General features: G+C 36.6%; 1 protein-coding gene across 1 annotated transcript; it reads left to right on the top strand.

Annotated features, from left to right (window-relative positions):
- Window positions 1-1,998: 1,998 nt before the first annotated feature.
- LOC106649066 (fez family zinc finger protein 2-like) lies at window positions 1,999-3,204 on the top strand. The gene is made up of 2 exons (XM_014366335.1): window positions 1,999-2,090; window positions 2,166-3,204. Exons 1-2 carry the CDS (start codon window positions 1,999-2,001, stop codon window positions 3,202-3,204), a joined length of 1,131 nt encoding a protein of 376 aa, XP_014221821.1.
- The last annotated feature ends 10,007 nt before the right edge of the window (window positions 3,205-13,211 follow it).

Raw genomic sequence — 13,211 nt, 5'->3', positions numbered from 1 at the left:
ATTATTTTTATTAAATATTCTTTAACATGGTGTGAAAAATAGTATAAAATATAAAACAATATAAATTAAACATTTTATATCATCATTTTGAAGGCACCACCAGTAATATTTTGAAAATCAATAACTTTTTTAATTTATTTCCAAATAGTAACTGAAAATCATTTAATAATTAAAATCAATTTCAGCTAAAAAATAGAAATTAATTATCAACTGGATTAATTTTAATTGAGAAATAATTTTTGTTTTTATTAAATTGAATTGAATTGAATTGAATTGAATTAAATTGAATGAAATTAAATTAAATTAAATTACATTAAATTGAATTAAATCAAATTACATTACATGAAATTAAAATAAATTTAATTGAAGATGATTAAAAAAATAAAAATCAATTGAAATAAAAAAACAAATTAAACAGATTTCAATTGATAAATTATTTTAATTAAAGTAAATAATTTTGATTAATATTTGAACGAGCAAAATAAAAAATTTAACTATAAAAATTCATGAATAATAAGTAAGAATAATTTTTTATCAGTTGAAATAGAGTCAATTAATTTCTATTTTTTAATGAATTTTAAATTAACAATCAAAATTATTTAATTTAATTCCAATCGATCCAGTTGGTAATTAATTGTTATCTTTCATTAAAAAATCAATTGTTAATTACTATTTTAGCAAAATAATAGAAAAAATTTTTATGTATCTTCATGTTGCTTTTAGGACTCAACTTTTCCCAAATATTCCTTATCCTACATATACCGTATGAACGTTTTTTTTCTATTTTTACCGATTGTGAAGACGTTATTAACTTAAAAAATCTGAAAAAATTCATGAAAATATATTTCAAAAAATCAAATAATCTTAAATTTTCTCAGATTTTTAAATGCCCAGGGCTTTAGAAAAAATCATTCAAAATTATTGAAAATTCATTAGAGGCGATATGAGCTGTTTTCAAACTCAAAATTTTTCCTCATTTGTATTGCATTGAATTGCAAAAAATTAATTTTTTTCAGATCTTTTCGAATTGCCTGCGTTTTAAAGGCGGAAAAATGTTTTATTTTTTCAACTAAAAAAATTTTTTTAGAACAATATAGGGCCTTAAAAAGTATAGAAAAACTTTTTTTTGTACCAAAATTCATATTCTGAAACTTTTTTAATTTTTTCTCGACGTGATGTCAATTCCCAGGTGAAAATAGTATGTAAGATCTGACTCCAGATCTGGCATCAGATCTGGTATAAGATCCGACAAATATACACCAGATCTGACATCAGATCTGATACCAGATCTTGTATTCGATAATCGACATCAGAACTTATATCAGATCTGACATCAGATCTAATGTCAGATCTGAAGTGACTGTAATGCCTTCAATTATTTAAACAATAAGTTTATTAATAATTAAAATTTTATAATAAATCTTAATAATAAAAGTTGTTGAATCAATTTAAATTTACATTATCAGAAACCTAAATATTGTAGGAATTTTTCTTAAAGGTATTATCGATGTGATTATTAAAATATAACTAAATTTGTTATAAAGTTTTAATTATTAATAAAGTTATTGTTTAATTAATTAAAGGCAATACAGTCACTTCAGATCTGACATCAGATCTGATGTCAGATCTGATATAAGTTCTGATGTCGATTATCGAATACAAGATCTGGTATCAGATCTGGCGTACATTTATCAGATCTTATACCAGATCTGATGCCAGATCTGGAGTCAGATCTGACATACTATTTTCACCTGGGAAGTTGTATAGCCGAAAAACATTTTTAAACAAAAATAGACCTTTTAAGTTAAGCTGTGAATGAATCAGTTTTAAACAAATTTTCTGTATCTTTTGATAAATTTTAAAACTTTTTAGTTGAAAAAATATATTTATTACAGAGATACAGCTTTTTTAGTGAACTCCTTCTTATTTGTGTAATAATTTTTTTTCTCGTTTTCAAGCATTTTTTTCTCTCGCTCATCTCAACGTTTGGAAGTTATCATGGATCGTAAATCAACTTCTGCAATACTTCATAGTATTATGGATCACCATGAAATCCAAGCTCAACAAAGTAATAGATCTTTTACTCCAAGGTAATATTTATTTTATGAATAGTAAAGAATGAAAATATTTCAACATAACATTTCATTTCATTAAATATCTTTCAGAGTGAAAGAAGAGCCCATTGATAAATTGACTACTGAAAATAACGATGGTGAAATAATCGACGAGACATCCAACGTGGAAAATGCTCAATTTCCCAAATTTTCGCTGGATACTTATTCGCGGGAACGTTCTCTTAGAAACTTCAGTGATTATAATCAAGAAACTGAAGAGAACGACGGACTGGAAGTGGAAATCGAATGTAAAGACGTAAAACCCGACTTAAATTTATTGAAAATCGAACAAACTGACAATTATTCTACAAATTACTTGCAAAATGCGATCAAATTAGAGCCGATAGAGTCGGTAAAAAATCAATTTGTTAATACCAAAGAAATTGATTCGACTGCTATTTTAGATAGTCAACTCAATCAGACAAATAAAACAAGCATTGCTAAATACTCAATCTGTATCAATACACTTAAATCTGGCAACAATGAGAACGATAACAGTGTCACGCATATGTGTGAAATATGCGGAAAAATATTCTCTTCAAAAAGCACTCTCAATAGGCACATCCAAGAGACACATGAAGTGCATAAAGGTGTCAAGCACAAATGCGATAAATGCGGAAAATGTTTCTTACGAAAGTATCAATTCGAAGCCCATATCATATCGCATAATGATCCTGCACGTGACATTTATTCGAAAAAAGTCACCAAGCTTGTGTGCAAAATATGTGGAAATGGATACGGTCGAATGGGTGACCTTAATAGACATGTCAATGCGAAGCATAATGATATAACATTTGAATGCGATATATGTAAGAGGAAATTTACACAAAAAAGTCATCTTCAAGACCACATTCAGAGGCATCATAATCCTGTTGAGCGAGAACTTGATATTTGCCAAATTTCAAGAAATAATGCCAACAGGTTCATATGCGAGATATGCAATAAAAAATTCAGTCGGATGGGTGTTCTGAATAGGCATGTTGATACGATACACAATAATAAAAGATTCGAATGTACAGTATGCGGAAGAGAATTTACACAAAACGGTCATCTTAAAGACCATATGAAGAAATGTCATGGTCCTAATTAAATAAAAAAGCCTTTTAAATGGAATTTGTATGTTGTGGCATCGAAGTGGCTTATATGTGGGAAACTCTGTTGCCCCACCTGCGAGAGTGACCCGTCGAGTTTGTGTGGCGCCTCATCTGCGGCGAGGGGGGACAATTAAAGTTCGATCAGCTTTGTTATTTAGTTCTAAGTTAGTCTGTAAGAGATAGGCAATAAAACCACACATAATAGAACACGCACCGTCTATGTCTTCACCTTTGTTCCCTACCCCGAGAACTACATTTGTGCCACCCCAGTTGAAAAAAATTGCGTGGATTTCTTCGTGGATTATCCACGCAGATTCCGTGTGGAAAGTACTTGGATTCCACATGGAATCAATGCGCTTTCCTTGTAGAATCCACGTACTTTCCACGCGGAATCTGTGTGGATAATCCACGTAGAAATCGATGCAATTTTTTCAACTAGGACATATCGGAGTCGAACTTAAACATATTATTACATGATTATATAATAAAATCGCATAAGATTCGGAGTACATATCTTTGGCAAATTTTTTTCATTCACTCGTATGTACAAGTCTTGCTGCTTTCCTGATCATTTGTTATTTGCTCCTTACTTTTACCAAACCGCATCGAGCCGTCGCGAACTTTAGCCTGCAGCTGCAATGCATACACGACATGAATCTGGGTTCATTAGCCGATAATTGATCTGCTCGTAGCGCTACAATTATCCTTTATCGATAAACTATTAAATTTTTTTAAATTTACTCAGTTAAGGTACTCTATTGTTTTCGTGCAATAGTTCGCACTCAAATGATGAGTCATTGATCGTATGATTTCAATATTTCACGAAACAATTTTTACTGTTCGCTTATTATACCTGGAAAGTGTTGTTACAGTTTAAAAACATTATTTTTAATAACAGAGCAATAGTTTAAAAAAATGGTTTATAAATAAAAAAATGTACCCTGGTATAAATTCTCAAAATTAATACACAACCAATAATTAGCTGAGTTTAGACAATTTTTTTATTGCAATTATGATAAAATTATGAAAAGCATTTGAAATAACCTAAAAAGGACAGTTTCATTGTTTCAAAAAATTTAAACCAGTTTTCAATCACTTCAATACAATATTACTAGCCCCCACCACTAGATGGCGAGTACCTTTATCTGCATATCCGCAAGTGACAGAATTAATATAATATTATATAACCATTTTCGTAAAATACTTTGGTTGGGGAATAGTTTTCTATGTGTATTTTTTCAACACCGGTAAAATTTAGTCGAAAGAATGATCTCATGGTCCATATTATTGCGCATAATGATCCTGCTACACAAGCACTTGATATTTACAACAAAAAAGTCATCAAGCTTGTGTGCAAGGTATGTGGTAATACATACGGTCGAATGGGTGATCTCAATAGGCATGTGGATACAATACATAATGGTGTAAGATTTAAATGTAAACTATGCGCAAGGAAATTTACACAAAACGGTCATCTTAAAGACCATATGAAGAAATGTCATGGTACTGATTAAATAAAGAAGCCTTTTAAATGGAATTTGTATGTTGTGGCATCGAAGTGGCTTATATGCGGGAAACTCTGTTGCCCCACCTGCGAGAGCGACCCTTTGAGCGGGTGCCACCTATCGGGGTCGAACTTGAACAAATTTTTACATGATTATATAATAAAATGACATATGATTCAGAGCACAAATCTTTGGCAGATTTTTTTTCATTCACTTGTACATAGGAGTTTTGCTGCAACCTTTCCTTATCATTTGTTATTTTCTCCTTACTTTTACCAAACAGCAACGAGCCGTCGCGAGCTTTGGCCTGCAGCTGCGATGCTCACACGACACAAATCTACATTCATTAGCCGTTTAATGATCTGATTGCAGATCCACAATTATCCTTCATTGATAAGCTATTAAATTTTTTTAAATTTACTCAGTTTAGGTGCTCTCTTGTTTTCATGCAATTGTTCGCACTCAAATGATGAGTCATTGATCGTATAATTTCAATATTCCACCATACAATTGTTACTGAACGATTGTTATACTTGCAATGTATTGTTGAGTTTTAAAAATATTATCATTTTTCATAAAAGAGCAATAGTTAAAGAAAAAATGTTTGTAAATAAAAAATTGAACCCTGGTAGAAATTCTCCACATGTATATGATAAAAAAAATTACAAGTTGACAATTTTTAAAAAACATGACCATTAATTAGCTAATTTTGGACAATTTTTTTATTGCAACTTTGTTAACATTATAAAACGCGTTTGAAATTACCTAGAAATGACAATTTTTATTGTTTCAAATATTTACACCAGTTTTCCATCACTTCAATACAATAATACTAGCCACCACCACTAGATGGCGAGTAAATTTATCTGCAAAACTGCAAGTAGCAGAGTTAAGATAATTGTATAAGTTTGAGATTTGGTTTCGTGCCATTGAAATGGTCCATTAGCCCGTCGAAGTCGTGTTGGTCTCGCCTACAAAACTGGCAGAGAAACGTTCCTTCTGGCGAGTTGACAACTATGTCTTTTGAGATTCCTCTAGCGGCCATTGCGAACTGCGAAGACGTGAAGATAAGTGTCACTGACGAAGAGTAGTACGGGTTAGGGTGTCGAGCGCGAACGATGGCAAGAGCTTCGCTGTAGCGACGAGTGAGCAGTATCGATATAATTAAAAAAGAAAGGTTGTCTTAGTTGCACCTAAATCTTATTACGGATAAAATTAATAATAGGAAACGTTTTGGCCTTGAGTCTAAGATGATAACTTTCTACACTATGAGCCGACGATTTACCTTTAGTAGAATTTCTTTTTCGATCCCGTTGCTGACACCTGAGCGCTCTTCGTTACCGATCTCTGGAAAACCGGTAAACGGTTACTCATACCAGCATACCTATATCCCAGATATCGGTAAATATTTTTCATGCCACCCGTTGCTATCTTTGCAAGCTCTCGTCGCGCTTACAAGATAAAATTGCTGCGTTACAAAAAATAAACAAATAAATACCTACACTCGTCTCGTTCGTAGTTCGTAGTCCACGAGTCGTTGAAGTGGAATCTTTCGGCTAAGAATCCTCCTAGTGCCGATTACGGTTACATATTTACGTTATTTTGCAACTAAAAAAAAGGTATATGTTATTAGCACCTGTTGTTTCAGGTCGAAAGTGTCGTCGTTTCGCGGCTGCCACGACGCGGTGGTGAAAAGAGATGACAATATTATGGTAATTTTTGCGCGTACAGAGCTCGCGACGCGCGAGAGCCCAATGCAAATCGACCATATCCTATATATTTACAAGCTCAACGGGTCTTGACTTTTAAGGCAAGAGCGAGGCGATGACCTTATAATTTTCAGCCAGTGAATTTTGCCGTAAATGCCATTCCACTTTTTGCCCTGGCCTTACGTGCGTGTATATTATATATTACACTGCGCTTCAAGTGGAGTAAGCGCATAATGCAGAGCAGCAGCAGCACACAATCTTCTAATGATCTGGAAAAGTTGCTTACTCAATTGCTCCTCATAAAGCTACGAGGAATTATTATATATACGTACTGCATACACACACACATTTCTGATTCTCTCATGATTTCTGAACTTTCAAAGCTACCACATTGTCCGCATACCAAGCTAATACTTTAATTTACTAGTTTAAGTCAGTTCGCAGTCTCGATGCGCAAGAAAAAACTCCCATTCGCACAGGCACACACAAAAAAAAGGCACAAAAACGATCCGTATCATTTTTCCGTTTAAAGGATGCAAAGAAACGCGCGTAATCGCCTCGCAGTGGCATAATCATAATCGCGCGGTTTAAAAAGTATAAAGCCTGAAAAGGCAGCCGATCTTTCGTTGGACAAAAGCAACGATTACCACTGAAATAACGAGCTTATCGTCCTAAATTCATCACCTAAATCTATCACTTGCTAACTTATACGGATAAATTTGATAACATATTCCAAGCTGCAAATCATAAAACTTTCTTGGCGCTCGAAACCGCGGCGCGCATTTCGAATTATTCATTCGGCATAAATTACAGACTCGTTTTCGGTAAACACGGTCGGCTTGTCGCGCTCGGCAATTGTCATATTGTATACGTCTTTTTTTCCGTTGCTGTTGTTGTTGTTTACGCTGTATTCAGCTCACGGGGCGCCACGTGCACTAAACACCAGGCAAATAAATGAAATTTGCCTACGCTATAATATACACGATCTCGACCATAAGCTTAAATGCATGCTATAGCTCCTCGTTCTACTCTGGCAGCTCTGCGCCTTGCAACGTTCGTGCGCGCGCACGATATGCGGCGTTTATATAACGGAAACGCGATGTACTCGCGGCGCGCCGACTAGTAGTAGCTCGGGTAGAGAAATGGCATAATAACAATCATGCTTGATGATGATGATGCTGATGCGCGCGATTCGCTTTCGCGAGTATATAGAAGGCTTAACAAGGCATCTCTCTCTCTCTCTCTTGTGTCTGCGTGCACTACGGGGAGAGTGCATCGGGATGAATCGGCCGCGAGTTTACTGTTTTGCTGAATGGAGCCGTTAATATTATTATACAAGGAGATACTACTAGGTAATGTATACAGAATTCGTAATCGACGATCGACGCGCGCGTAAATTGAGACTCTAATCGAGGAATAATCGTTTGCCGATTGTGTACGGCGGATTTATCTGCGCCGCTGGACTCCTGTATGTACTTTCGATTTCTCGACTTGCTAATAACGAATATCCGGACTTTTGCACAATGCTGCAAAGTTACTCGATGCAGCAGATCAATGTTTATGTAGTTGAGTGTCTGGGCGTAGATGCTCAGAGGCGTGAAAAATTCGATCGTTCGAACGTCCAAGATAATTTGCACGATTCATCTTTGGTAGAAATGCTCGATGTTGATGATAGCCTATAATAACCGAAAAACAACTAATTCAATGTTTTTCAGCATATTTAGCTTCGGCCACTAATTACACGTACTCTGGGACTTTTCTGTTTTTCGAGGAATAGGCCTGTATACTATTTTTCATACACAGTGGCCCCAAAATAGCACTGCTCGTTTTGCGCAGCGGTCGAGAAGTAGTCACTTTCTGGCCGCTGGTATGAAAAATATTATTTGGCTTGTTCTTGACGATTTTCTGTAAAAATTACATTAAAACTATTAAACACATTTTAATTGATACTACTTTCAGCCTCCACCGCTAGATGGTAAGTAGCGCCTTTGTATGTAAACCTGCAAGTGGCAGCAGAAAGTTAATCGTATATAAGTCAACGCATAATTTTGTATTTTCTATTTTAGTATTTATTTCAAATAAAAAAATTAAATCCACTTGACACGTTGTGTCTTTCAAATATGACAAATACACTTCCTATGGCCCTCTTCAATGAACAAAAATTTTTTTCGTTGATCGAGAACTAGCTCATAAACGTTGATTTCTTCCAGTTACTCTTCAAAGCTGTCAACGCTCACGTCATTCGTTGTAGATTTAATTACCCATACCAACTACTCTGTCTGGGCACACTTAATCTCGCGTTTCTTTTTCCAACAAGTATACATCTCGCGCGAACGCGCGTACGTTTGAATGCTCATTCGAACGCGAGCATAGAAAAACCACCGAGGTAAAAGAAGAAAAAAAAAACATACGCACACCGTTACGGGAGAGCAACGTGACCGTGCGCCGATCTTGCAACTCTGTTGCTTGCTGCACACGCATTTATGCGAGTGGATCTTCTTCCATCGCTCAGGGTACCCTTTTACGTGGGCTTAAAACTGCAGAAGCCCGAGCATCTAGTTCGTTATCCGTTACGATTAACCCAGGGAAAGAAGATATATCCGAGTAAATACGTGTCTTGCTCTTGACCTCTCGTGAATTCGAGTTATATATTTTGTGCTGTGTAATCAAAATATGAGTCGAGAATTTAGAAAATCATACACGAATCTTGAGCGTGTGTAGATTTATTCTCCTCTGGAATCTTTTTCGGCGGCTCTGTACACCAATTAACCGCCTCGATCGGGGACATCGATTACTAATTCGAAAACAAATAATGCAAAAATGAAAAAAGAAAAGAGGAAAAAAATCGAGGACGGCCTTTTTAAAAAGAAGCGATCGGCGTGCCATCGTAAATACAGTTACACGCGCACGCCCAAAACACAAAAATCTTGAACCTTTCCGAATCTCGAGTGAGAGAAAGAGAGAGACAGAGAATCCTTGACCATGACACACAGACACACACTCGTGCTCGCATTATTAAGAGCGCCGCGGTGGCGATTTCGACTCGACGTCGTCGCGTCACACACGCACACACCGGTGAAAGTTTTTTTGAATATTATATATACACGTATGTACGAATGCGAGTGTAGCACGCGAGTACAAGTGAATGTATGTAATACGACATACTCTGGTTAAATGAAAAAAGAAAAAAAAAAGGAAGATAAAAAAAAGAGAGAAAAAACGAGGACGTAAAGCCTGGAAATAGGTGTATACGCATTTATACATACAACGTGTCATCGATACAATTTAAACACATAGTATAACCGCGACACGTCGCGGAAAATCGGTCGTCGATCACTTTCCTCTCTCTCACGCGCTACGAGCTGCTGCGGCGACGTTGCACGTAAATATCATTATCGGCAATTCATTTCAACGACGACCGAGAGAAAAAGAGAACAAATTAATAGTTCAATATTCGTCAACACACACTCACACAATTTCTATGCAGTCAATACAATCACTTCGGCGCATTGTTAACCCGTTTCAGGCCGCGCGAAGGAGGTAACGAGCGGAAAAAGAGGCTCTCTGGCTCTCTTTTCATGTATAGCTCGGCGCGAGCTGCTTGTCACGTCGTTGCTGCCGCTGTGCACTTATTTTGTGGATCGCGGTTATTTAGTTTAAACGTGCCGTACGCGCGTACGCACACATATTATTTGTATGTAGACATACACACACGTGCGGCTGAAGCTCGTGTGCGCATTCGAAATAAGCGGCGAAGTACGCAGGTGCATCGGTGCATAAATTATACACACTTGCAATATATATACGTATACGTGTGGCGCATGTGATTTTACGATTGAGCACGGCACAGTTACAAACGAACGAATACCCACGCGTACAAGTGTGTATATTTATGGTGTGTACGATATACGAACTTTGTTGACTGAAATAATGACTTAATCGGTATGATTATTGTGTACGAGTTGGGGTGTACGTAAACGCGTGTAATATGTACTCCGCACGCGACACTGCGCTGAACGAATTTTTTGTCTCCCTCAGCGAAAGCTTGAGTATATCCCAAGACGATGTATCGGATAGCGATTTTTGCGTTCTGATGCAGGTTGACGAGCCTCAACGCAGCAATTATCGGAATCGTGGCTACCGCTGGATGACGATTTTTCTTCCGTATTCCGTACTACAGCGATGCGCCAAACGGGACTCGACTCATTTCGAAGATTATTATCTGCTAAATAATAATAATAATGATAATGATCTGCAGCTATGATAATCGTTCTTTTTTACGATACAACGAAAGCGTGCATATAAACCGAATTTATACATCTGCGCATAAACTGTATAACTCGGGATACTCTAAGAAAAAATATATATTAATGTCTCTCGCCTTATTTTATGTATACACGAATGATCGATATTAATTTAGGTGCGACAACGCCGACGACGTGAAAAATATCCTCCCATTATGTCTCATTAACTGTATCGAGAAGGTAAAGGTTTCGTAAAACAAGCTTATACCTGTCGACACATCCGAATGATTTATCATTATTATCCAGGCTATAGAGCCAATATATTATAATATAAACAATCGACGCGCCGAAAACTAGATCGAGCGATTTATTCGATTATTACTATACGATTGACACTTTAGCGAGCGACTCCTTTTTCGATCGCGCCAAATGATGAATGGAGTGTCGCCTGCGCACATATAATAAAGAGAAAGAGAGGACACGACACTGAACAACGCACGTGAATGCATCCTATACAGCCGCGTGTGTATACAGTTCAACTGTAAATACACACGTGTATAATGTATAAGCGCATTTTGTAATAGACTGCGCAGCTTACTATACACATACACGAGTATATATTTCTCTTTGCTACTTACAACCTGATCGATTCTGGGTCAATGAAATTCAACTCGCGCGGCGCATCCATGAGTTCGTCTGTGTGTGTTATACATGTGTGTGTGTGTTTATAAGCGTGTACGTATGCGCGCGTAAAGCTGCAATAGATGATGATGATACCCGGCTGAGCTCGAGTTCGTTCGCCTCTCGTCAGTGTATACGTATGTGTGTGTGTGTGTGTGTGTGTGTGTGCAAGGACCCGAGCGCATATATTTACTCGCTTCATTATTACCGTTGATACACATCCTGCGCACACACGCACTACGCGGCGCTGCACGCGGCGCATCTTCCGCCTCTCCTCGGAGGAAGGAAGCAAAAAAAAAAAATAATAATAGCCGCCCGAAACGACGTAATATTTTTGCCGGGAAGATTCATCGCGATTATCCTCGTTACACGAGTGAAAAATTGCCGAGCGATCGTTGTTGTTATAAATTGAATTTATCAATTGTTCGGAAAGTGTATCGCGATGAACGAAATCACGCGTTGTTTATTTGCGAAAAGGATTTGAAGAAATATATCTGTAATTGTAATTAGCGGAGTTGTGTTGTAGAAGCAATGCAACTTCGTACGGGTGTACCGTAATAAAACCTTTTGGCTCGTCTTACGAGTGCGCAGTGGAACAATAGACACTAATTGCTATAAACTGCTGTTACTGGGGCTAATTATCGGAGACGCCATCGGTGAATTTCGTACGAATTCGAGGCTCGCGATCGAGGGGTGTAATTTTGTTGCTTAATTAGTACGTACGTGTTTGACATTTGATTTGTTCCCCGATAGAATATGTTTCACATTTTGAGGAGTTTTACTTGACTCGAGAAAGGATATATCGAGTATTTAAATTTCAGAATACAAAATGGTCTATAAAGAGTACATAAATTTTAGAAAACTGTGTTATGACTTATACAATCATTTTTACTTTGCCACTTGCAGATTTACGGATAAAGGTATACTCGCCATCTAGTAGTGGAGGCTTCAAGTAGTTTTATCGCATTCAGAGTGGTTGAAAAATCATCTAGACTTTTTGAAACAATTAAATTGTTATCTTTAGATTGTGTAAAACAAAAACCTCTTGATACATATTTGTAAACAATTAATAATAAAAAAATAGCTAAAAACAAGCCATTATTAGGAGGTTCACCAAGGGCTTTTACGTTTATTCGCGTTAAAAAATCAGAGCGAATAGCCGAATAAGCACAAATTATTATTACCGCTTCAGTTGATTCATATCGTGGTAAAATTATTCATCAACATTCATTATGCAACATTTCAAGGCTAATAATTGGCGGAATTTTGAATGAGACCCCTGAAAGTTCTTAAGTTGAGTATTTCTACCAGGGTCAGGGTGCACGATTCGAATGGAGCTCAGATTGCTCCGGGATCGGTTACATTTTTACACTCGCACACGTACTCACACGAATTTCCTGAACTTTCACGAGATAAAAGAAATGTGACTTTGCGTTTGAAATGACCACTTAGTACGTGCAGCTTTGTTGATTTATTTTCTCTCTCTCCTTTCTTTCCTTCCTTTTGAAAACAATCGCTTCTAGCGTAGGTAACTGTATTTTTCATTTTATTTTTTTTTTCATTTTTTCATACCTCACGCGTGTGCAAATTTCACATTCGAAATAATAATCGCGCGCGCTTTTATGTCTCGTCTCGAGCGATACAAATTGTCGAGAGAGAGAGAGAGAGAGAAAAAGGAGATGCCAATGACAATATTGTTCATTATACGCCATACATACATACGAACACACACACGGTATAATCCCGTTAACTTCATTTTCGAAGGCAAACAGAACACTTTCTATTTGTCGTTATACTGCCTACCTGCGTACGTACATTTTAAAATCATATATAATTCACCACAAAAGTAGACGACGCGCGTGCC

This window comes from Trichogramma pretiosum, unplaced genomic scaffold (assembly GCF_000599845.2).
Source record: "Trichogramma pretiosum strain Unisexual culture from Peru unplaced genomic scaffold, Tpre_2.0 scaffold17, whole genome shotgun sequence".
NCBI classification, from domain to species: domain Eukaryota; kingdom Metazoa; phylum Arthropoda; class Insecta; order Hymenoptera; family Trichogrammatidae; genus Trichogramma; species Trichogramma pretiosum.
The sequence above is the reverse complement of the archived record's forward strand: the minus strand, read 5'-3'. Positions and strand labels throughout refer to the sequence as shown.